Source organism: Plodia interpunctella, chromosome 1, assembly GCF_027563975.2.
Source record: "Plodia interpunctella isolate USDA-ARS_2022_Savannah chromosome 1, ilPloInte3.2, whole genome shotgun sequence".
Taxonomy (NCBI): Eukaryota; Metazoa; Arthropoda; class Insecta; order Lepidoptera; family Pyralidae; genus Plodia; species Plodia interpunctella.
The window spans coordinates 10,342,924-10,370,102 of record NC_071294.1 but is presented as its reverse complement, the minus strand read 5'-3'; the positions used below and the strand labels follow the sequence as shown (position 1 = coordinate 10,370,102).

Sequence of the window (27,179 nt, the reverse complement as noted above, 5' to 3'; positions counted from 1 at the left end):
TAATTATATGTGTTATTATTATTGCTAGCAATTATTTAAATATTTTTGTTTGTATTGAAGAATATCAGAAGCTATCATTTCCTTCTAAACCGCTACCTATTTTACACAGTTCAATATATTATATTTCGAAGTTATGTTATTTGTTTTATTTCATTACCATTTCAACCGTGATCCTTTAAATCTCTAAAATGAAAAACACGAAGGTTACAAAGGAATTTAATAATGTAACTCGTCTGTCATAGTCTCAAAAACTAAAGCATTTCAACCTTGAAGGAAACCAGGCAATACAAGTATTTACTTCTTTAAAATCTAAGCTGTGCTATGTATATAATCTAAGTCTTGATTAATACGATAAATTCCTAAAAACCTTTCAAGTTTTTAATAAGCTCTTGAAATGAGTCTATTAGTCAGTTTTAGCTAGATTATAAATTGCTCTAAAGTGCCAACGGAGAGAAATTATTTGATTTTCGATTCCTTTGTAAATAACTCGGTGGAATATAGACGCCCTTGGAACTCGAAAGGGATCGTTGCTATAGGAACGTATGGCTTGCCAGGTCTCAATTTAATACGCAATATTGATTGGGATCCAAATGGAAACTTAAATTTAATGGTTCAGGAGTTGCTCTGATTGGCTCACTGTTTATTTAATGTCTGAAAATCGAATAGCATTTTATGATTCTGTCGATTTTTGTTCATATCGTTTATCATAGGGAGGATTTACAACAAAACTAGACACAATGAAAATTATTATATTCGCACAATGCTTTGAAGTATTTCTGTCCTTAGTAGGTACGCACCCAGTATAAATATACTATAAATATACAAATTACATAGAAACAGCAATGGGTAATTACAAATTATTATTTCAATTTCCTCACTATCTACTTGACATTTAACCTCATTATTTGATATAGTGAAATGTTACTTTACGATAATAAATTACGAGAGATATAAACATTTGCTGTAGCGCTGTTATAAATTGTATGGTCTATCCTTGTATAGATGGATTTACTCCCGGTCTTTTCCCCAATTTCTCCCCGAAAAGTTCGGCGCAAACCAATGAACCTTTTAAACCCATCTCTGCTCCTGTTTATACCGCTGTGTATACCGTTGTTGTTTTTTTCGTATTTTCACTGTTTTTCATAAAATAATCCTACTTCCTACTAATATTATAAACGCGAAAGTTTGTGAGGGTTTTTCACTCAAAGTCTAATAGGATGAAATTTGGTACACGGGTAGAATATAATCTGGGATAATACATAGGGAGCGAAGCCCAGGGGCGAAGCTAGTATTACATAAAACAGTGCAATTGGAAAACAATATCCATTTTGTACAAAATATTTCCTGATATTTTCGTTGTAAGATACTATCTAACCTCCGTACCAACCATGACCATGAGCATTCATTCAAGTTCATTACGTAATTCTATGCGTTCATCTTTCCTTATAGCATCTCAAACGAAATTTACATGTGCGTCTTATATTATGTGGTTTGGAGTCCCCCTTTCTTATAACTTCAATGGAGCGTAGTCATTTTAGTATCAGTTCTTAGTTCGCATTCAATGAAGGAACTATTGAGTTCATTTGTTCAACAGTTCAATGAAGGAACTACTCGTATTGAGTTCAATTTCTTCCTGAAAGGTAAAGTTTAAAAATTTGTAATTATCTTGATGATTCTTTAATACTGCGTGTATTCTTCTGCGTTTTATTTTTATTATTTTCGAAAAGGAACATATCGAAAATAAAGGAACTTTCTTTACTATAATAAGAAGTAAAAAGTCCCATAAAGTGAAATTCGTTCACTACATCTGCTGAAAGCACATTAAAACTTGCTTTTCGTTGATTTTTACTATTTACCTGCAAATGCAAATTAATGTCGATGCTATATTTATTTGCTGGAACTTCTCCCTTTTCATATACTCCAATACGTTCCCATTTTAAAAGCCCACTGTTGGCTTTTCCGTCTCAAGATTAAGAATACCCTCAATAAGCAGTAATTAATTACCCATGTTTACTACAGTTTGTTGGGAGCTTGTATTAATACAAGGAAGTGTTGTTAATATTATGCAACTCATTGGTTGTATCTCGGATGACGTAAGCTTCTATGGCGAGTTCATGGTCGCAGCCAAGTTCATACTTACATACAAGACAATGAACGAACACATGGACTGTTTATTTATTACCAATATGCCCAGCAAAAACATGACCGTGTGTGTGTTTGGCTGGTAAATGACAGGATTCATATGTAATTACAATTTTGTCTTCATAAGTATTTAATATGGGTTGTTCAAGCATTAATTTATGTTCAAGGGAATGTGCGATGTTGGTATTTTCCGATATGGTTGTGTGTACCTTACTTATATGGGTTTATTTAAGTAATAATTTTCTAGAAGACTAGTTGTCTTTCTATAGTTATAATCACGCAAACCCTCCAAATTTACATTCTGATTTGCTCAACATATCCCCACTATCTTTGTATAATGATATCATTACGAATTATCATATTTTTTATACGTAGGTTATATTTCTTTCTGAAGCTTTCGATGTCTCTATCTGTATGATAAGTTTCTTTAAATTAGAAGTGAATAAAACTGAAAGTTTAGATTAAAATCATCAAATTAGTAAAATAACCTTAAACATTCTCCTTAAAGTTTCTACATTAGCCAAAATATGTATCCAATACATCTTGGTTACTCATATTGCTTAAAAAAATCATCTTCAAAAATTTTTACTTTTGCAATATTATAATGACTTATCCGAAATTTTACCAAACCTATTTTTTCTCTAAACTGAATGCTCTACTTCAAAGTATATGACTAGGAACAAAACAGTTAATCTTATTTCTGAGTTTGACAGACGCCGAACATTGCTAGCTTTTAAGATCCGTTTTTGCAGCTTTGGCAGCCTACGGGCAGCCAAGGAAAGTTACAACTATCGATTAGTTAGGATTCGGAGATACCACCCTAAATTTTGTTGTCAGTTTGAGTTTTGAGTGAATTTTGAATCTTATTTTGCTTCAATGTACCTAATTTCCTTTTTTATAAAATAATATTAAAATTAAAACTTTAATAAATTATTTATCATTCTTCTAGTCATAATATCTGATATCCAAAATATTCAAAATCAACTTAGGATAAACAGTTATTTTCATATATTAATTGAATACTTCGTTATGTAAAAGTAAATGCTTATTCAAACTGTTTTCCTGAGCTAGGGCTTCAATAATTGGCCTTCGAATAATAAGGCAACTACAGACCATTAGAACACTGAGGCAGTTAGTATACTTACGTATTACAAGGTCTTATACGTATTAAATGCTTATTGTTCTAACTCGAATTAAAGTGCGCATGCATTTTAATTTATTAACTTAGTAATATTTGAAGCTAGAAAACGTCGAACTATTTTATATGTTCGAATTGACACTAACTTAAGGGTATATTTTTCAGCGTGTCACCTGAAATCAAATGTAAACAAGTAAACACTTAGAGAGTTCGCGAAATCTGTCGAAGTTGGCAACAGAATTACTAAAACGCCGATAAGATTAGAAGATCATCGATGAAGTGCGACAGAGCTCGATTCATGAATAAATGTTAATTCGATCACTAACTCGCCTTGAGGCTTGCCTATTACCGGCCAAACGCAGGTTGTCATTTGAATTTTGACAGGAATTCTATGCTCACGTTGAATTTCAACTATTGTTATTACCAAGCACAGGTTGATTAAATAAAGCTGCACGGGAAAGGACTCTGTGTCTCTTTCCCACACATTTATGCTTTCAAAGAGTGACTGTGATGTCTGTACAGAATTATAAGATGCGTGCCAGGTTTGGTTAATCAACTCGTAGTACCTAAAACTTGTTTGTTGAATGAGGTAAGTTGCGTCTTTTGTTTCCGTTATGCGTTGCTATAGGTTTGATAATCAAGTCTGAAAATTTCGTGTGATTTTTCATAAGTTAAAATAAAATGTTTCATTGACAAGATTTTTATAGATGTTATCTATCTGTGTTCAAAGTGTACAAATTATACGTAGCCTGACATTGTATTGAAAATGTTTCCTAGCTGATGACAATTTTCAAATGCAAGCCCGCAAATCAATAGAGCCTGCATGCACAAACAATTGAGCCAGCACACACGGAAGTCGAGAATTTTCCCATCCACGTTTGTGTGCTAGGCCTTGTCTATGTGTGCGAACGTGCAACTATCTGGCCGAGGTCGCCCACATCTGATCAGTGCAAATTTTGTTAGCTGGGATCACTGTCCGCTTTCAGGGTCGCACGGCCGTATCTCTAAATTTTTGCCTGTTAATTATAAAAATAATGCGTTATATAACCAGGTGTAGGCATCTCGCTCTAACGTAGGCCCGGATAGATATGTCTGTCCCATCGCCACCGGCGACGCGGCGCACACATAGGCGCGAACAAGAAAAATACATCCACGAAATTCGACTATGCGTTTCCGTGTGTGCGTGATTGACGCTATCGCACAATGCGATTACAGGTCCGTATTGAAAATTTTCGGGTCGCCAATTTTTGTTTTCAGTATTTTTCGTTTTAAAATTATTTTTTATTCCTTTCTCGAGTACTTCATAATAAACACATTATTGGAACTACAATTGTTTTGTTTGTATGTTTTAAAACATCTAAAACATTTTTTAAACCTATTATAGGTTACTTCAATATAACTTTTACAAGTATTATGCCAAGTTCTTCTTTGATATATTCACCAAACAATATATTAAAGTATTGCACTAAATATAACAACACAATCATAGTTCATAGGAAAGTATTTATCCTACCTATAAAGCAAGTTGCATAAACACCCTGTTCGAATTCGGCACTGTGCTTACACGTGCCGGCCGGGATGCGATCTTTGGCAGTCATTGTATGCAGGCATCGCGTATTTGCGCACTATTCGCCCCCGCCCCCCGCGCCCGCGCCGCCCCCTCTGCGCCTAGCAGTTTGAACATGCATATGCGCGTAGATATAGGTACCTCCATTATGTGATTGTTATTGCCGGTTTTGTAACATAACATTTTGATGCCTATAATTTAATGGTTTTAAGTATTTGAAATTTGTTTTGCATCACTTTTTTTCGTTATTTATTATATTTGATAATAGTTTTATTACGAGTATACCTACTGTATCTATAACTTCATGGACTGTAATGTAAGTCGCCGGTTTTTATGCCGCGGTAATTGAGGCGATTTGCAATATTTGGATTGTTGGAAAATGTTGTTTTTTTTTTATAATAGCGAGCGAATCAGCGAATCTAGGCATAATCAAAACACAAAAATACTGTACTGTGTGTGCTTACGTACTTCTATTGTCCTTTTTCTATCCAGTAAAACTTGACCAAGAGAGGCTGATGTGCACTATACTTATACATGAATGATTAGTGCCACATTTTGCATTACCTCTTTTTAAGCTGTGGTACTTAATATTTAAGTAAATTCTATTCTTCTTTATTAAAATTAAATTATTTACTTAAATATGAAGTACCACAGCTTTTACGTACTTCTATTGTCCTTTTCCTATCCAGTAAAACTTGACCAAGAGAGGCTGATGTGCACTATTCTTATACATGAATGATTAGTGCCACATTTTGCATTACCTCTTTTTAAGCTGTGGTACTTAATATTTAAGTAAATTCTATTCTTCTTTATTAAAATTAAATTATTTACTTAAATATGAAGTACCACAGCTTTTACGTACTTCTATTGTCCTTTTCCTATCCAGTAAAACTTGACCAAGAGAGGCTGATGTGCACTATACTTATACATGAATGATTAGTGCCACATTTTGCATTACCTCTTTTTAAGCTGTGGTACTTAATATTTAAGTAAATTCTATTCTTCTTTATTAAAATTAAATTATTTACTTAAATATGAAGTACCACAGCTTTTACGTACTTCTATTGTCCTTTTCCTATCCAGTAAAACTTGACCAAGAGAGGCTGATGTGCACTATTCTTATACATGAATGATTAGTGCCACATTTTGCATTACCTCTTTTTAAGCTGTGGTACTTAATATTTAAGTAAATTCTATTCTTCTTTATTATTTATTAAAATTAAATTATTTACTTAAATATTAAGCACCACAGCTTGAAAAGAGGTAATGCAAAATGTGGCTAGCATTCTGGACATCACAATACAAGCAACAGGCATTATAATGATTTGATCTATACTTGTAAGATTTCACTTCTTGATTATTTCAAGATTTTTAGCTATAGGACGAAAGCACAGAACACTTTACACGAAGATAAATCAAAATAGTAATCGGATGAAAGAATGCATCTGCGAAACATCCGTATCTAAAATAAGACCTGAAAAGTGGGTCGATTCTAATGTTTTTTAGATTTTGTATGTAACTAATTGACGTTATATCGTAGCGTGTCGAGTGCAATCGAGAACGACACACGGGTCAGATGAAATTTGCCAGAATTAATCACTTGTATGGCTTCATTTTGCCGTCAAGTCAGTCGAGTGTTGATATTTGGGTGTTTGAGATAGACGAGTATGAAGTATAGTCGTCATGATATATATGTGGTCAGACGCCAGCTTGTGAAGATTGCTGTCAAACGATTCCAAATTCCAATTCAAGTGTTAATTTGTTGGTAGACTCTGTCTATTCTGTTTAAGTTATGTTTATCTGTGTCTCTCAAGACTAGTACTAACGAAATTGTAGTTAGTATAGAAAAAATGTTGCCTGTCAATAGAATTGTAAAGAAAAACAATTAATTTTAAGTTGCATTCTAAAGAGTTCTCGACCCAATTTGTTTCAATAAACAATCAAATTTTGTTTCAACAACATGAACTGGGTTATTCACTATTACTTCTTTATTTCGTACAATAGAATTAATCACCCCCGCCTATCTCCATTTCGAATTGACAGATATCTATCTATATCTCAAAGATAAATTGGCAGGCAAATTTTTAGCTTTAAGTTAACTATTGGCTAATGTATTGTATATATTAAGTGCAATAATCTTTAACAAATTAATAAATAATTCAAGTACGTGACACACATAGAAAAATGTATCGAATCGATCGCAGACGCATAGTTTGACCTATTTATCGCGCGGGCTTCTATTTCAGAAGCTCACAGCTGCATTATTTTTTGGTCAGCCATGGTGACCTCGATTCCTACGTCTAATAGTGACGTAGGAACTCTCGAAATGGGGACGTGATTCCCATTCTCAACGTGACTTTGGTTGACTGTTTTTAAAATAAGAATTAGGTAACTGCTTGGTAAGTTATGCTCGAACTGGCCTAACCGAAAAAAAAATACAAAAAGGTTAAACTAGTCGTGTGCGTTTTGAGAATTGTGGTTGACTAGAACTGGACTGTGATGGTCGATTAGACATAAAGGAGGTTTCTATTCTGCTGAAAGATCATCATCAGGCGATAACCACCAGTTTTTTTTTTCCACAAAAGGAAGTCCCTCTGCCCTAAAGTTAACTTCGTGATTTTATAGGGCTCTAGAGTCTAGGGGTAATTATTACTGAATCAATTACTATATTAGGGATGGTAATCGATATTTCGTCATATCATCTTTCGAAGTGTACTTTCAGAGCCAGAGCGACCAAGTCATGAGTTGAGTTGAGATGACGTAAATGTCCAAAGTCTTCTTATTTCCTCCGGCCTTTCCTTCAGAGAATAATTTGGCATATATGTACAGCTTGTCTACTCCGGTTATCTGTCTTACTTGTCTACTTATTCAACGACAGTTTTTTTAAAATATACCATCATTAGTTTATTAATTGTATCTCTTTTTGACCAAAATGTCAAGGTCGAAGGATCTTTAATATTTCATCAGACTGGTTTTATTCTATAGCAGAACATGATTTTTGAAGTAAGTCAAATTAATACCAAGGTGAAAATTTCAATTCATCTAGTCTACAGTTTTAATACAACATAGCAGCGAAATAAAATCTAGAATAAGCTTAATAAATCCCAAGAAAATCTATTGAAAAACAAAGCGTAAGTTATCAAAACGGAGGAGCAACTCAGTTGAAGCTGAAACAATGACGGCGATTTGTAAAAAAAAAATTAAAAGTACGCTTCAATACAGAAACCTTAAAATTACGTTTGATTACAGTCATTGTCTTCCATCGCAGGTAGATAATTGATTGGACAAACAGGCTGGAATTTATAAAACCGTTACGCAATGCATTTTTTAGGGTCGCGAGGTAGTCAGCGCTTTCAGAAATTACAGGGGCCCGTGGGTGGTGGGATATGACGTTCGATTTAAAGGGTGCGTGTGGGGTGGGTGGTTCGGAGCGGCTGTTAACGGGCGCGCGGCGCAGGCGCCATGGGCTGCCGGCTCCGCCGCCCGGTTCCGTACAGTTGACAGTTCCCTCGGAGTTACTTCCTCGAGGTCTCGCGTCTGTGGTACAGCCAGTGCGTATAGTCCCGAGAGCCCGTGCCTGCCGATCCCAACTCCTCAAGGAGCCGATGGCAGCTTGACGGCATTTCTCTCTGTAAGTGCATTTTGGTGTCATATGTTGATTGTTCTTGCTTGTTGGTTCTTGGTGTCCTTTATGCATTTCAGTTTTAAGCTTCAGTGGATTATGATTTCTGACAATTTGTTGTTGTACTTGTTGGTTGTTTATTTTTATTTTGTAAGTACTTTGTTCGTTGATTTGTTATTCCTTATAATTTAAGTTAATCGTGCAGTTTTTATTTTCAATTGTGTTTTGAACATAGTTTGCTTCTTATGCGTGGGGATCAGGTCACCTGTCCATGCACATTCTGGTCAGCATTTCTACACCGTCTTTGTTTGTTTTAATATTTTGAGCAACAACTCGACTGGAAACACTGTTTTGATTGCAAGTTTGAATCGAATGGTTTCGTAGTGTTAATCATAAGTTAAACTTTTTTTACTTTGGTTTAAGTATATGTTGTGTCATGTGTATAATAAACGTACAAAATACGTGTTTTACCTATGTGTGTTTAAACAATGGATTGACAATACATATAATAATGCGTCATACATGCCATCTAAGTAAACAGTATTTTTGCATATAAATAGATTGTTAATAAATGATCGAAATATAATTTTGTTTTCGTAATATTTTTGATTGTTATGCATACCTATATGCATTTTGTTTAATAAAATGATAACACAGAAATGTGCTTTGACCTAAATGCTGTCGATATTGCGATTTAAAAAAAAGGGGAAATTAAAAAAAATATTAGTAGCTTCACATAACCTACTTGTAAGTACGCATGCGCGAAACTCAGACCCAGTACGGTTTCAGTTTTCAAGGCAAATTGTATAACAGCAGTTTCCAATAGGTACAGTCGGTCACATAATTCGGTTGTTGTGTTAATGGAGCAATATATTTGCAGACAACCTTTGGGTCCTGCTGTTGTACTTTTTATATTGTATTTAGAAATAAATAAACAACACGACTCTGGCTCGTCACTGTCGATAAACCTTAATACCCATTACATATGCGATTATGGTTTCTCCCCACAAACAATGGCTCATATGGTTGTTTGCCCCAAGTGCCCAAACATCTGATCTAAGGCTCTTTTGATGGCAGCTTCAGATGGAGTCATTGAAGTAATTGATGTTTATGATTAGGTATATGGTTTAGCTGCAAAGCTCTGAGGTTTTACAGCTAATAAAGGAACAGGGAATTCGCTCACATGAGATATAGATGTTGACTAAATGTCTTTATATAATTATAAAAACCTAGTTTGTGAAAAAAACAAGAATGCATAATATCAAATATTTATCACACACATCTAATGATAAGGCTCGCTGCACAGCGCGTGTGCGTGCGACGCACACAGAGATAAGATAGCCCTGCAAGGATTTTATGAGCCCTCCGCGTTCACAGGATGACCAAAAATCCCTTTTTAATTAACTCTCTTCTTTATAGGGTGCTTTTTGTATGCATTTAGATATGTGGACAGTCATTGATTTTTTTTGTTTTGATACGCGTATTTCGAATGAGTAATTGGACGTTTGAGTATGTATATATCCAGGGTTGAGTAGAGTGGGTCTTTGCGCAAGATACCATGTCTCTTTTTAATTAGGTAGATTCATCAGATCCACCCACAAAATTCTGTTTTTCACTACATTTAGAGTCCACCTTTTCAGTAGAATATTAAGTATCAGATGAATTAGATATCGTGTAATTTTATTTTATTTCAGAATAAAAAACAGTTATATATTAAAGCATTAACTAACTTTCAGGTGTAGTATTATGTGTACATGTGTTGGTAATTATGTAACCCACAATGTTTGCATGAGAATTCATGCGTTTTCTAGCTATGCATCTAGTCTTAATGCAGCCAACGAGATTTTTGCAGAGCAATTGTGACTTCGTGACTGTTAAGAAACAACATGAATAAAAATAATTGTATTTAGAAATCGATCAATTTTGTAGAACAGCAACAAGCTATGTCTTGTAAATTTATTATATAAGTATTCATTCAAAATCCTTTAAGCTAACATAGCTTAAAGGATTAGTGCTCTTCCAAAGGTAGGCCATTCAAAAACTTCAATGTTTAAAGAACATTAATACGCAGATAGTTTATAGACTCATTTAATTAAATCGTTCAATGAATTAATTAATCAAATGGCTAAGACTGATTGATCAGTTCATATAATAAGTCTGAAAAAACAAATTTGAAATAAACTTTTGTTTCATCGGCACCTAATTTACATTCTGTTATGTGTTATGTGTTTTTTGAATATGGTTTCACCAATGCTGGTCTAAGTTCCTATTGCAATTACTTCTTGTCTTAGCAATAATATGGTAGTTAATTCCTTATCTAGTCTTAGTTTTGCCTTCGTCAGTATCATTTACCGTTTGCCTTTGAACAGTTTCCATTTTAATTTGAAATTTTCTTATCCTAAATTTAATTCACTATTACGTTTCATCGAAATCTTAAGACTACAAAGTCAAATTAACAAAAATTACAAACATGTTTTTCATTTCTGTTCTAATACTTGTTAGGATTTCATTGCCACTTGTAGCAGTATTCGTTTGTAATTACAATATTCATTTACAATTACCTCGACCATTGATCCTGAGACTTTACTGTGCATATATTTCACAGTGATTTCTGTATTTATTCATTTATTTTGAACATTATTTTTATCTGCGGAATGAGTATCCTCCATAATATTGCTTCACTCATATTTTAAAAATGGGTTTCTTCCTGCATTTTTTCTCAGCAGTAGTTGTCAATTCCAGTAGTTTTTTGTGAAGGTCTAGTTTCTCAATAAATACCCAAAATTTTCTATTGAGAAAGTAGACCAAATATTCAAAATAGACCAAACGGAAAAGAGACGTGATTGTTCCGGAAAGATTTTATGGGGCGTTCTGGTTAGGCCTCCATATAATTTCTAATACCCTTTGCATTCCTTAATTTAATGTTTCCATTGAATCCTTAATATTAGCCTCTAGTATAATATGAGACGTATCCTATTATCACTTATCTAACCTTGTATTATTTATGCTGCTGAATACGTGTTTACCTTCCAAGCTTTTGTTATGTGAACGGTCAATATCTGTGGTAAGGTATCTGTTACTTAATCTGATACTTATCGGTTGTTGTCACTCAATTTTTTGTGTACCATTAGTTTCTTAGTTTTCATTCGCTTAGTCAAAATAAATTATTTCAATTACATTGATTTTATCAACTTGTTCATATTAATCATCGAGTTTGTAGTTTTTTTTTACTGGTTTGTCTGTTGTCTGAAGAAAACTTACATATCTTGAAATATATAATAACTTTGGCTTTTTTATATTATTTATATTTCCCCATGAAATATAATAACCTCAAAGTGTACAAAAAGTAATCTCTGTTATTCATTAAAAAGTTAAAACATACTTCAAGCTAAAGTAATGTTTTGTCTCGTTCTGTCAATGTCAAATATTGTAAAGTACGATAGTGATAAGACATATTTTAGCTTCCAGTATGCTTTAACTTTTTATGAATAATGGGGTAAAACCATAATTAACAATACTAAGAACCCCTTAATTTTATGCCTCGAATTAGGGTGAGTTGCACCGTCAAATTTGACTTTGATTTTATCCGGCGCGCTAATGACGTTTGGACAAAATAGCGTACTTTGCGTTTTTCTGCGCACGTCGAAGTTGACGGTGTAACCCACCTAATAAGAAGTAATATATTTTTTACATAATTTAGACATCCTGTATTCTAATTCCGAATGTGACTCGTTATCATAATTCACGTGGCCTTGCTGACTTGATAAGAAAAGCGTTTGTATTGAATACGGTATTGTTCTATATAGGAGTACCGAAAATATTTTGATAACGCATGATTTGAGAACTGAATGAAGTTTTTTTTTACAAAAATGTCATTTTTGTCACAAGCTTTTATTGTTATCAGAGAGATCTTATTGTCAATGTGTGACAAAGAATCATGTGCGTGCAGTAAATTCATTCATTCTATTGAGGAGTTCCCAAGTCTGGCGCCGTTCCTGGGTGAACCATCAGGTCATGCTTATCATTATTATTTATTGTCATCCAAACTAAATATGTGTACATTTTAGCTCAATCGGTTGAAGATATCGGAGGGGTTAGTGCGGGTTTGCAATTCACTTCTCAGTTGCGCTGTTGTGACGCAAAGATAACCACTGCAATGTGATTGGTTCGCTGCGTCTCACTTCGAATCGATTCGATGGTGAGAAGTGACATGCAGACCAGCACTTCGCCCTCTGCTTCAAAATTGCGTCGCAAGGTTCCACTGAATGGCCACGAAATGTCTCGACAGTGACCTAGTTACATTGCAAGTAAAATAAAAGCTTGTACTTAAAAAAAATAAGAAATAATTCCATAAAGTACCTTGGCTTTCACGTTATCACCATAACATACAAAAATACATATGCAAGGATGATAAAATAAGGTCATATGATAAAATCAAACAGATTTATCCATTCGCCATCTTTGTCTCTTTAAACTCTTTTAGAACTTGTTAGACAAGGATGGTGTGTAGTGGTTTTTTACACGGAATTCGCCTACTTCCTTGAATGGGCAATGGCCAGTTGCAAGGCCATTTAGACTCAATTTGCATCTAATATAATTTAATCTATGACCAAATTAGTTTCGAAGTTCAACTAGTTGAACTAGAATTCTTTTTTCCAATTTGAAAATTGTAAAGTAGCTACTAAGTCAACTCTGGTACCTATTTTAAATGTCAATAAGTACAATAAGAATAAGTATGAAACATTGTCGTCTTGGTTACATGGAAAAATAAAATAAATTATAGTGATCGCTCATATTGGGCTTTGATCAAAAGTAGGAAATACTTGAACTGCTTTTCAGTTACACCTCTGGAACGACACCCACGTTGGAGTTTCAGGATAAAAAAATATCCTTAACAGGCCATTTATTGTACCTGACTATTTATTGAAATGAGCATCATCTGTCCCAGTACTGTGCAAAAATGTCTCCCAAATCTTTCCAAAATCTGAATGATTTTAATTACAGATGTACAATATTAGTAGAATAAATTCTGCTACGAGATGAAGCTGGTAATACAAATTACATTCTAACGCGTTGATCTTAAGATTGATAATGGCTTGTTGCGGTATTTGTCTGTAACTACGCCGCGTCTGCCTGGGTTTCAGTCTAGATTAATGTGTAATATTTGTTTGCTACGTAGATGCTACGACCTGCTACGAAACTTTGCGCATTAAATGCTACAATTTGGTTGCCATTGCGTATTTAAATATTTAATTTGCTTTTTCGCGCACTTTCCGAGTGTAGTTATTTATTTTAAATGCATATAATAATTTATCTGTTGCAAATTTATAATGACTGATAAAGCGTTTATGTCTATTATCAAAATATTTGCATGTAGATTCTTAAATATTTTTAATTATAATATAAATATTTGATGGTATCTAGGGACGAATTTTCCAAAAATTTCCTTTTCAGGTCAGGGACTTTAATTTTAAACACTGAGTTTAGCCAGAGAAATATTTTTTTTAAATTTGATTTAATAATATGGGTAGCAATAGGCTGTTCTCGACAGAGATTTATTAAAAGGGAAGGGGAGTCCTTTACCCAGCAGTGGGACACAGCAACCTAAAAATATTTAGCAATGTGTAGCAACAGGCTAAAAACAAAAATATGTAGCAACAGGCTAAAAATATTTAGCAATGTGTCCTTAATTTTAGAATTTAAAATAAATTGCTAAGTTTTATTTTTCCCTACATCAATGTCGGTATTTATCTTTCAAACCAGTTATGACAATATTCAAACCAATATGGTGTTGGAATATATAAATTAACAAGCTAAACTGAACAAATGTTTCACGTACAAAAATACATGCTATTTTTCATGCTAAGAAAAAAATGTTAGCTTAAAATTTGGTTAAATTTTAATCACTTTTGGACAAAATCTATAGATCGTTGTAAACAGCAACATTTACATCATGTCCTAGGCTGGGAGATAAAGTTTAATTTTCTTGTACATTCAACATCAAGCTACATTGATCTTTATAGGGTTGTATATATAATTTACGAAGCGAAGGTTTATGTGCTGCACAAAGGGAGACAGTGATCTATGAACGAACGCTTCAGGTGTGCCATCTATCAGCTTAATTAAGAATTAATTAACTATAAATCAATATCGATTAATCTTGAATTTGAACTTTATGTACTGAATTGTAAGTTTGTCGACTCGAAAATTTCAACTTCTAACCTCAATTAAAATTTGCGTTAGGTTGATGAAATAAAAAATTTACTTCATTAATTAAAAATCTGTTTTCACTTAATGAAATTTATGTGGTAGGTACTGGATTTGGTGGAATGCCAATTTACTAATACTAGGTCAACATTAAATGAAAATTTAGGTTAGGTATAGTATAATTGGTTATAAAGTCTTCAGTCGCTCACAGATAAGAAAAAGCCGCGTTATGTTATGAATAGCTGATTACTTTTTCAACCTAAAAGTCGACGTGTCTCGATTCTCGATGGTACCACAGACGTTTCAAGACCAAGGTCAGACATAATGGCTTTTCATGTGTTAGGCATTACTGAGTCAATTAGTCAGTAATGTCAACAACCTGTACCAAAATGGTATACGGGAAGTCGTTGATTACTAGGAAACTTATGCGGTCTAGCATCGCGAGCTGACACTGCATCACGAGGGCCCGCAAGGAGCGCGCTCTAGCCGTCTTTTTTCATTTTGCGTGCGTCTTTTTTTGGCAGCGCGCGTTAACCTTGGATTTTTTCATAGCGAAGCACTGCACGTACGCGCCGCAAGTTTCGGATAGTCGTAGAGCGTCCCCCACTCGACGCGTCCGAATTTTCTGCATTCGAGCGGTGCGAAGAGTTTTCGGCGGTCGCATTTGCGGGGCTCCCGTCAGCTTGGAGCGACCATACGCGACGGACAGCGGCGCGCGCGCTGCAATATGCGGAAGTGAACACGCCACAGCTACTTACCGTGCTAATGCTAAACTAACCGAGTGAACCTCAAGTGAACAGTGAACATTCTCAGTGATACAAACTATGACAGTTGTGCATCGCTCACTGGAGCACTAATGGTTTTCTAATAAATGGACACTGGAAATATCGATATGGATTCGAGGAAAGTATTGTTGCTTTATCTAGTTTAAGTTTCCGAAACTAGGAAGTCGCTAGGGAAACATGCGTAGCGCGTGACCTCATTTGGGAGTCAATCTGAAAAATTGCAGAATATAGTTTTGTGATACAATGTCATTGATAAATTTGTTTTGATAGCTTTCAGTATACGATAAATTTTAAGTGCGCGCACGGCCGCGCTAACTGGCACCTTAAAATGTTTCCGAGAGGGGACATTTTTGCGCCATTCAGTTTACTCTCAAACTTTTGCATACACGTGCTGTCGCTTTGAGGCTATTGAACTTGATAATGAGACAGCCGTATCTACAATTTTTTGTTCAGCTACATTGCATCACATTTTTTTGCAATGTTTCAAGAAGTTAATCAGTTTTCAGCCCGACCTATCGTTGATGATTCACATGGAATATTTTGCGAATGTACCGGCGTTGGATCGCGCTATCGTAGATGTCCAATCCAGTTTTGCGAGATGGCAGAATCTCTAGTATAATGGTTAGAGCAGTAATTTATGGACTTGTATAGATAGTGCGCAAGAGTAGGCCCGGAACCGCTGGGTTGGCCGAAAACTGGTCTCGCAACGAATTAACATTTGCATAGAAACTGTCAGGCGGCCCCGTGCGTTCGTCCTATTAGCGCCTCTGTCAACTCACAGTGCTTGCTCTCTGCATATTACGACGTGACTAAAACTCATTTACATCTTTTCATTCTACAGATATTACTTTAATATGTAGGCCGCTCTCAATGATTCGCATTGTTATCACATGTTTCTTAGTTTTATCCAGCTGTTCCGCTTCGATGTTATCTCCAACATTAATATGTAGTTACATTTAGTAATTAATGATGGTTTTTTTCTATCCTTATCTTGGCTATTGCATACGTCTTTTTTCCGCAATTCTTATTTTTTTTTCAATCTTGTTTTGTTTGGCTATTTTGTAACATTCGAAATCAGTTTCCAACTACTGTTTTACCCCGGCCTTTGTATTAGTTGCGAGTCCTAAAATTTGTATACAGTACATTTCCTGCAATAAGCCTATGTTGAAGATCATAATAAAGTGTGTAGTTAAATAATTTATCCATATTAATATCCCATGTCAACCTGATGACACAACAAGTATTTCTAAGTCGAAACGGGATAAAGAAGTGTGTCGCGAGTCCAATGGACATAAACCCAAATCAACGAACGCTACTCATTCGCCCAGAAACAGATCATAGGAATATTAATATGCTAGTTTGATAACAAACAGTTCGTAACAGATTTATTAATCTATACATTTCTATTGGTGGAAACATTTAAAGGTCAGTTATGTTTAAGGATGGATCATCCGCAATCGCACCAAACGCAGAAAAGGTGGAAACAGCTGATGCTAGTGTACCATTTAATATTTTAAATTTTATTACTTGTTCTTGTGGTAATACTCATATACGCAAATGAATACGTAATTAGATATAATTGTGCACGGCACATATGACGTTCATTTTAAACATTCCTAATGCATTGGCATAATGAACATTTCAAACGATTTTGGAAAAATTACGAGAACTTTGATCCTTACTTGTTACTTCCACGTTTATGAAAAGGTTGATTTTTTTTTATCTGTTGCATTATTACAACTATTGTGTCTTTTTCTTGTGAAGGTCCCTACATTGGGAAATAGGCAAGAATGGAATTGGGAAATACTTTATTGAGATTGTAGATGAATATTATAGTTCATAGGAATATATGTATAATGTATATGGATCTTTTATCGATCCCACAGAGATTAGAGGCGTGATATTATGGCGTGTTTAATCTCTGCAACTACTGGTTATTATATCAAATAATGCATAACTTTCCTTATTATATATCAACGAAAGTCTACAAAAGCTGAGAATGTAAATTTATACATAAAACTATAATTACGATGTTTCACATAAAAGCAATACTTGTTCTCATGATCCGACGTTGCCATGTTCATCGTTTAAATTGGCGGGCAATCAACAATACCGTTTTAATCATAGTATTTCAATCATGATCATTGAAGCAGTTCTAAAACTATCATTAACTAGCTTTCGCCCGCGGCTTCGTCCGCGTAAATTTCGCTGCGAAAGAGGAATAGTCATGATTTTTATACATAAAGGCATTCATATAGTTATATATTCATATTCATATAGGCATACATAAAGTTTGAATAAAGAAGTCGTGCACTGCAAGTACGATTTATCTACTAAGACACTTGCGTATTTGGCACGTGATATCTGTGCGAGATAACCTCACTTTTTGTAGGGCCCGCGCGGGCGCATTGGTGATGTTCGATTATGCACAGAAACAACGACATGCTGTAGCAACAAAATCTACAATACCAAAAACATTAGCTTGCAATTTTATTATCAGATATTTACATTAATGTGTACAAAATTGATTGAAAACGTTGTATCAATTTTAATTTAAACTTTATTGCACATTAAACAATGTACAACAAGTGGACTTTACGAGATATTATCTGACAGTGAAACCTTCGGTCTAAACTCAGATAAAGTCAAGAAGCGCGGTGCCACAGATAGGTAATACGGAAGATAACATTTTAATTCCAAATATACTGAGACGTACTATTAGAATAGAGTTATCTAACAACATATGTAACTTTAGAGCAACACATACATATATAAATTATTTATTAATTCAGATTAGAATTAATTTATTTTTCAAAAGTTCTAATTTTGTGCTTGTTTGGTTTGGAGTGTAATCATTTGTGCTAATCCAGGTTATATTTTGTATGTATCCTTTTTGTCTTCAACGAGCTCCCATATTTTAATCTTGAAAATTTCATCAAAATTCCTCCAGCAGATTTTGTGTGATATAGTAACAAACATCCTCCCACGTCGAACCTACAATATTTAGCGGTATGTCATTTTAGTTAATTGTTCAACACCTAGCCTTGCAAGTTTGCGCCTCGACCTCTTACATGACGGCATTACGAGTATGTTTGTGCAAATCCAAGAATTCATTAAGGACTAGTCAAAACATATACAATCACCTTGATTTTGAAAGTTTCAATGCTTGTTCATTTGCATATAATCAGTTTCCAGTACTTTTGAACACAACAGTACACAAATACAATACGGGTGTTATGATAAATATGAATAAAGTTGAAAATACACATAATGCCACATTTGATTGTCAAATTTGCAGGGAATAATAGCACATTTGTACCTATGCGGTAAAAAATTAAAACTATACTATTAAATATTTTATAACACGTTATTAGCGAATAACGTGTTCGACGATTTGTAATACAGTAGTTACCGTCAGATATTGAACCTTGTGCCTTTATGATAAGGTTCACAAACAATGGAACGTCTTGAGTTAAAACTAAAAGAGAAAAATTACAGACGATAATATTTACAAAAGATACTGAAGAGTCTCGTTCCAATTTGAAAAATATTTTTCATTCTTCACGGCCTCTGTCTAGGTCTTGATCAGGGGAGTGGGGGGAGGGGGGGACACCAAGGACGCCCCCTAGGGCCTACGAGGCGCGACGCTTACGTAACCAAGGCCATGACGATGCGACTGTGCAAGATGACAAACGGAGCTCAAATTGTTTTTTTTTTTAATAAATTGATAAGACAATATTAAATTTTAATGTGTAATGAAAAAATAAAAAATGTTATCTATAATTTGTCGTAATGGGTAAACATAAAAAATGTGAAAAAAGGAAGACTTAAAAATGAAACTGACAAGATTGATTTTTAAAGCTGAATATAACTTTTCCCGATATATATACCAAAATTTAGTTTAAAAAAATTGGTTTTGAAAAAGAAATAAAATTCGTAGCTCTGTCAACAAAAGCTTATCGATTCGTAGCTCTTCTACGCGCTACGATTGTAACATTAATGTAGCGCATCCAAGGACATTTCTAGGACATCTCAGTATATACGTAACCCGTCTACGAAAGTGCTACGATAATGTTAACATTCGCAATTTTAGACTTAAAACATTTTTTGTAATGCATTTGATTTTCTACAAATTTACTACAAATATAGAAACAAATATTTTAATTACGTTTTTTACCATCAGCTGTTGACTATATGGAAATAGAATAGACATTGAAATTGCTTTATGTTGCAAATGTATGAAAGATACAAGTTTTGTTATCACAACGTCGAAATAAATGTTAACGTCACTTATTATTATTACGTTGATTCTAAATAAGAAATGAATGTATGAATTTAAAGAATTAGTGTAAAAAACCCTACAATCGTCACTTGCATTTGAATAAAATTAAGCTATAATTGAGTAAAGCACAACGTTTGGACATGTTCGTCGCACTGTCCCACAGTGTCAATGAGAAATTTAACCTGTGTGAGACAGTGAGATAAAAACTGGTATAGTACGAGTTCTATTTGGGTCAAGGATTATTTTGTGCGAACAAAAGACGACGTCCCTTGCGTTTTGCATTATTTTTGATCGCCCTACGCGGAACTCGCGTTTAGAGTCCGCCATTGTTCAAATGCTGGCTGGTTAGAATTACACAGAACTGAATTCAAATATTTGAATTTTGATATTTAATTTTCTCTTTTTACTTTTACTGGCTATGTTTAAAATATATATATATATTATTAATGCTGGCTGTTGTTTGCAAATATTGTAAAAACCAAGAAACGAAATTCTTTATTTAAAATTAAAATTATTGTGTTTATTATAGCACAAGTAGTACCTTTTATAGTAATAATGTTATATTTTAATGGCCATAACGTAATCCAAACAAAAAAATAATTACACTTACAACGGTAAAATAAATAAATAAATATTTGTATTCTGAGCAGTATTTTTTGTTGCACTACCATGAAATCTAAGTTTATTCATATTATCACGGAACTAAATGCTCATATAACATGATCTTCATATCGCAGTTCACACATAATATCAGACTGGGCACATATCACGTATTCATACACACACATAAATTATATATATTTGCAATATTATCGTATGTATTATATATGTGTTTCCTTCTCATTGTACTATGCCTGAGTAGATTTAACGTGGTGTTGCAACACCATGATGTATAAAGCAGGCATAGTAACATAGTTAACATTGCCTTTTGTCACAAATATCCAGAGATCAATACTTACAGACTTCAAGATTTTTCCAGTTTGAAAACTTGGTTCCGAGAAAATCTTTTCGTTTACAGAAACACGCTATACAAAGCTGATTATTTATATTTCTTATAACTAATATTGCATGTCATATCCTGAGGCATTCCTTTGTCATTACAATCGTATCTTTCTAAATGCATTGCTATATTATAACCTATGTTTTGAAAATCTCTCTTATCTGAGCGTTTTTCCGGTTATTACTCACCCGCAAATCTTAGTTGCCCAGTGTCCCCTAAAATTGTTTTGAAAGTATTAAGATTGAAATACATATTTTATCTCGTTGCACTAATTACGCAATACGAAAGTTGTCATCCATGATCAATAAAATAATTAGTATCAGATAACTAGTTTACCCGCGAGGTTCTTTTTTACGACCGAATTTATTGACTACATTAATAGCTGTAGAAAATTGCCTCTGTCCTATGTTTCGTAATCGTATAACGATACTACGTAATTATGGTACTGAATAAAATATATTACTGTTTTGAGAATGACAAAAATAGGTACACTAAGTCATACTTACGAGGAAGGTAGATTGATATATGGGAAAATATGAGTAGGTAGGTATCCTTTACAATAACACAAATAACATCTGGGACTACCAGTTCTATTTATAACATAACAAAACACTCTCAAAAAAAAAGAACAATAAAACCAAACCAAATTTAAAACAGCTGAAGAGAAAATAAGATCATATGACATTATTCGAGATGAATGTATGACTAGATGCCGAATTCTTCAACTCATCATTCAAGGGAAAATCCAAGGTAAACGTAAACTCGGTAGGAGAACTCGAACGATTACCAGGTCGCACAAGGTGGACTGGAAAAACGCTCGGATGATGGAGAATGTATTAAAATCTCTATTACTATGCTCTGTAACATAGCTTTATGGCAAGCAAAGGTATAATGTCAAACGCAAGCATTTATTATCTGTGGTGGAACAAAACGCTTTCCAGCTGCAGTGAAAGGCTGCACGCACTGTTTGACGCACTTACTAATTTAAGGCTCTCTTTGTTTATGATCATTTTAAGTATGTACCTGTGTCATAAACAAAGTACTCAGTGAATTAGATACTTATGGGTCGTTGCGGTGTGTTGAGGTCCATAATTTCCTTTCCCTAAAATGTCCCTCGGTTAAAAAGGGAGTTTTTTATAAAAGGACATTTTGGGGATGGGACAATTTTAGGAATGCCATTTTGTTGAAGGAATATTCTAAGGGACACTATGAACAATTGACCCCTTTTTTGAAGAAAATATTATGTAGTCTAATTTGCAAGCATTATAAAAAATTCGACATCCATCAATTTTATATAATGGGAAATAAAATAATTTCCTTTCTAACATTAATTTACTTAATATTAAATCTCAACTCGAGCTACTTCAAAAATACCTCTTAATTCAAGAATGTTGGACAACAAGATAATTTTCGTGTACGAATCGAAGCGCAAACGCAACGATGCGCGTACGCATTGCAACGCAAGTCTTGCTTTCTATTTTTGAGGTACCGCGACCCGTTGTGACGAAAAACGATGCAATAGAAAGTTTGGTTTGCATTGTTGCTGGCACTCTTATTGTGTAATATTTATTATATATTGTGTATATGCAATATTTATGCTGAATATCTATTCGTATTCGTATTTTTAAACCACTTCAAACAAAGGAGGGTGTAAGTTGATTCCCTTGTATAAACTTCGGTCACCTTTTAACTTAATACCTCGTAATTTATAACTTGTTTTGTTCCATAAACTTTTGTTCTAATTATTATAAAATAAGTTTTTTTTTTGTCCTTGTACCTGTTGTTTTTCTTTTACGAGATCCCACAATTTACTCCGTTAAATGAGCGTTATATAAATGTAAGTTTTATGGAAACTATAACTATGCTTCTACTTCGTCTTTCTTCTCTCGGTTCTGCTGGATAATATATCTTTAGAAATTAGCAGAAATTGGGTACAAATCACCAGAGTGGAACATCTGTTTCGCCTGGTGATGGACAGGGAGAAGTTTACGGAACTGATGGCCAACCTCCAGTAATGGAGAGGCACTACAAGAAAAATAAGTGTACAAATACTCCATGTATAATTATCCAGTGTCATATTATGAGTATACGACTTTGGAAATAAATAAATAATCCTTTACATATTGCAAAAGCCTACACGATACTATTTTCACAAGCATTGTCCCCTCTCGTATCCATTCACAAATTAGATAATTGGATGCATTGTTATGCAACGGCCGGCTGCATTCACGAAATGTGAGGAAATGTGAATTTAGAAAAGACGAGAGTGCGTGTGTTTCGTCAACTCTTGCGCAACGCAACTCGCGCCGGCTCGTTTGGTCTGACAACTAAGCTATGTTCGTAAGTTTACCCTCGTGGGAATTTCAGGAATATATTTTTTTAATTAAGTATATTGCAAATTTATAAAGCGGCATCAAGTTTGATTTGTGAAGGCTATATTTTAATTTTTTTTATGAAATAACGATCGCCTTGAAGGTGATCAATTTATCATCATCATCATCAAAATCATCTCATGTCATCATCATAATGTTATGATGATGACATGGCCATGTGGCCATGATATACAAATTGCAGAACGCTCTAAAAGCACGATAGTTATCACTTCAAATAAATTTTTAAGACATTATCTGGCGTGTGCCTCGTTTGGGAAAGTGTGACTGTACACACCTTTTTAAATGCACTAACACGTTGCCTGTTTATCTAAGTAGTTAGCTCGGATAAGCTGAAAGCGCAAGAATTCTCCTTATTACTATCGATGAAAATAACAATGTAATAGGTACCTACTGGTATAACATGATCTAATATATCTAAAATGATCTAATATGATCATGATCTAATATATATAAAAATACACATATTAAAAAAAAGGTTATACTCCGGGAGTGCTGGCAGAAGTGAAAATTTGAATATTAACGTTGTGCATTTTTGACGTCTTACGAATTTTTGATCAAGTCACGTGGGACCATCACAAAAAGTGTACAACGCCGCCAAAGTTTTCACTTTAAAAAAGAATTCGAACCCGCAGCCAAACTTCAGATTCGAATCTTTCTTAGCATTTCCAATACATATTTTTATCCCATGTAAATACTGATACGTTTTATTGTAAATATTTCCATTACTTAGTAATTCACACAGTTTACCTACATAATCTTTGTCAATATGTTACATATAATACTTACAATAAAACACCATAAAGTACTGGCCCTCAGGCTGAGAACAATGTCCTAAATATGACAGTTATCAAAAACGATCAAAACCTAGATTCTCTGTGTTGTATTTCAAATTCTAAGTCGTCACGAGACAAAGAGCTACAAAATGCATTTTTAGAACATAGAGTGCGCTAACGGAAGCATTGTAGTCACGATCTGACCCAAAAAACTGTGCGTGCGGTTTGACATTCCAGTTGTAAGCCATTTCGTTTACACTTTTTCTTTTTTATTTAAATAGGTACGTCCTAATGAATTATTCAAATAGGCTCCTTATTTTCTATTAATTATGCAAATACAGCATTTTAACACCTTTTAAGTCTATTTTTAGTGTGCATGAGTAGCATATTCTAATGCTTACACTATGATATTGTTTTTATCAGTAAATTAATTAACAGAATATTGGTTAAATTAGTGTAGATTATCAATTCTTAGACCCAAAATGTTGCATAAACAAATACTTTAAGAAATATATAAAAAGAAACATAAAAGTCACTATTCATTTCTACCAATATTTTTTGATGTATTAAGATTTGATGTTTATTAAATTCACGCTACGTATTTCAAAGTTATAACTGCTTCTTCACTATTTATTCAAAAGATTTCCTGAGAGGTTTTAGAAGCACAATCCTTGCAAAGCTGCAATAAGCCGCCAGTATTATAACAAACTGCAATCACAGGTTTCCACTAAGATTGGTTTAGGTTTCAGGTTTCCACGAAGGTTAGTTCTTAATTTGTTTTTAGATCTCATCATCTCACATTATCAAATCATAGAGGTATTATATTATAGATACCAAGAAAACAAGATACATCTCAATATTTTTTTCGAAATAGAAGTACTAAATATATCTGGAATCGTATTTCTCTGCGGATTTCAAATAGATATGTATACAGTTCTAGACTTTTCTATAAAAAACATCAGATGCGTTTATTAACCGATCTATCACCCTATAGATCAGATATATAAATCTATTGTGTTCATGGATGATTGTATACCATCTACTAGAGTGCCTCGAGAGGGACAAACAGGTTGGGAGGTGACGTGGGAACGTGCTGCAATAAACCGACGACCGTGCAGTCTTTGTTGGGCCCCGTTACTTATAATATGCTATCAGCTTGTCCACGGTGATAGATGTCGTGATTCGAACAATGTTGCCATGAATTTCTTGATGAGAAACTTGGGAGGGTTAATGTTTTGGTGAGATTATCTTTAATAATATATTTATCTGGATTAAATTCACTATTAGTTTATAATGTATTTTTTTAAATTAAACATAATATGTAAAAATCTAGTAAATAGTAATCAAGTAAGAAGTATATAAGGTTATTTTCATCGCGTATGATCCTTATGATGAAGAGGAATTTAAGGTTATTCTTGTTATTTGAAAGCAACCCGGCAAATGTATTTAATATTATGTAATATTCCTGTGTATTAATATATATTTCACTTTAATACGATTGTAAACTGAATGTCTCGACATTATGGTAAAAATTATCTGCGTTTTTGCGATGAAATTAATCATTAATCTCGCTAGGACTTTATCTGTGGTAAACACAGAACAAAGAGTTCCGTCCTTGTCATGAGGTATTATGAGGTCTACGTAACTAACCAAAACAATTTTTATCTAATGTATGTTAGTTCTGACTTTTACTTTTACATTGATTAAAATTTCTTTGTCAACACTTTGGTTTGAGTTATTCAAAATGCAAGTAGGTCACGGCATCTAATAATCAATTTATTACTCCTTCACGTTGTTATCCTGCAATATCATCAATCACACAAACAAAAATATATTCGCCGACCTCAGTCATCATAATGAACCTAAACAAAGAGCCGCGGCTGCATCAAGTTTCACACACTTTGGTACTCACCGCCTAATGCCACTTTCCCATCTCTAGTACCAGTTGTACCTCCGTTGCAGAGTGACCGTTTGCGCAACTCGATGCAAGCCCCCCTCCCCCCCAGCTACACGCAGCAGTACGCGTGCGCTGCAGGCGGAACCAGGCCGCAGCCGAAATTCCACTCCGACCACCTTATCTAGGCCTACTCCCCCCTTCTCTCGCGCCCAAAAACCAAGAAGAACGCGTTAGATACAATAGAGTGATAAGAGCTCTCGTTATAGTGGTCTGGTACGTGCAAGCATGCAAATAAGTACAGTTAGTAACGGAGCAGGCCCGAATCGATAGAGTATCGACTCGGTGCAGCCTGCATTTGGACGTGACTGCTTTTTATTCAGTTGATGCGTATTGGGTGCCAAGACTTTCACTATTGAAGACTTTTGAAGTTCGTGTTATGAAAATGAAGTTGGTTCAACGAAAGAAGTAATTATTTTAGTTTTAAATTCATTTGTAGATTCGTATATAAGTATATGTTGCATCAGGTATAAAATCGTCCATCAATCCATAATCATTATCAAAGTAGTAATAAATATATGTATCTCTGAATTGATACTACGAAAACTTCTTACACGAGTTGAACTCATACTTGCCTGGATTTTTAAATGAATTGCTCCGTAGTTTTACATTTTGATAAAAAGTACTCTATTCCTTAGTTAATAAGGTTCACCGCGATATCACCGGCTTTTGTTTACGATTTCAAGATGACTTCATATGCGATAACATTCATAAAACCCAGATACATTATTTACTGCACTTTAATTATTTATTAGGTTTTAGTCAATCTTACCAAACTTCTCCCGAATGCATCAACAGGGGCAGTAACCCGTTTACTTACATTTTAAATTTTATCGAAAAAGGAGATTCACTTTATTTACATCGAGCATTTACGCATTTTTCACTTAACAGAGAACATGATTTAGCTATTTCATAGTCACCTTTGGTATAATGACCAACTTATCTAAATAAAGTTTTTAAATCTCAACGCGATTAAATTGATTTGCATATAATTTTCATTGATATTTGTCTGCGTTTCTGAATATGATTTGGACCATTACACACACATTGTTAATTTACACTGCTAGCGTGCATTTAACGTGGTCCTTTGAGTGTTGTCATTTAAATTAAAATTTAAGTGTTATGTTCACAGAATATTATTTCCTTTTATTTATAACTGTTCAGTGTATACTGTCTTTGATCATCTTCCCATCTCTACCATGGTATTCATTTATTCATTATTTATTGTGAAAAAATCACAACATTTCACAGATTTGTCATCAAATCGTTCCACTGGTGTCCCTCGCTAACGAGTCTTCTACCACAGTCACACCCTA

The 27,179-nt window shown here is 34.1% G+C and overlaps 1 protein-coding gene across 4 annotated transcripts in view; it reads left to right on the top strand.

Moving 5' to 3' along the window:
- The window catches only part of chinmo (Chronologically inappropriate morphogenesis), a 79,642-nt gene that overhangs the window by 18,142 nt on the left and 34,321 nt on the right, over positions 1–27,179 (top strand). The window contains exon 1 of one of the 4 annotated variants that reach the window (XM_053743851.2): positions 8,345–8,478. The exons of 2 other annotated variants lie outside the window; for them this stretch is intronic. Coding sequence is in view for 1 of the 2 variants with exons in the window: in XM_053743840.1 (XP_053599815.1) it covers positions 26,243–26,271 (29 nt within the window). In the remaining variant the exon portion in view is untranslated. Of the gene's footprint in view, positions 1–8,344; positions 8,479–26,135; positions 26,272–27,179 lie in introns of those variants that run through there. One more of the 4 variants, XM_053743840.1, reaches the window with a different exon arrangement.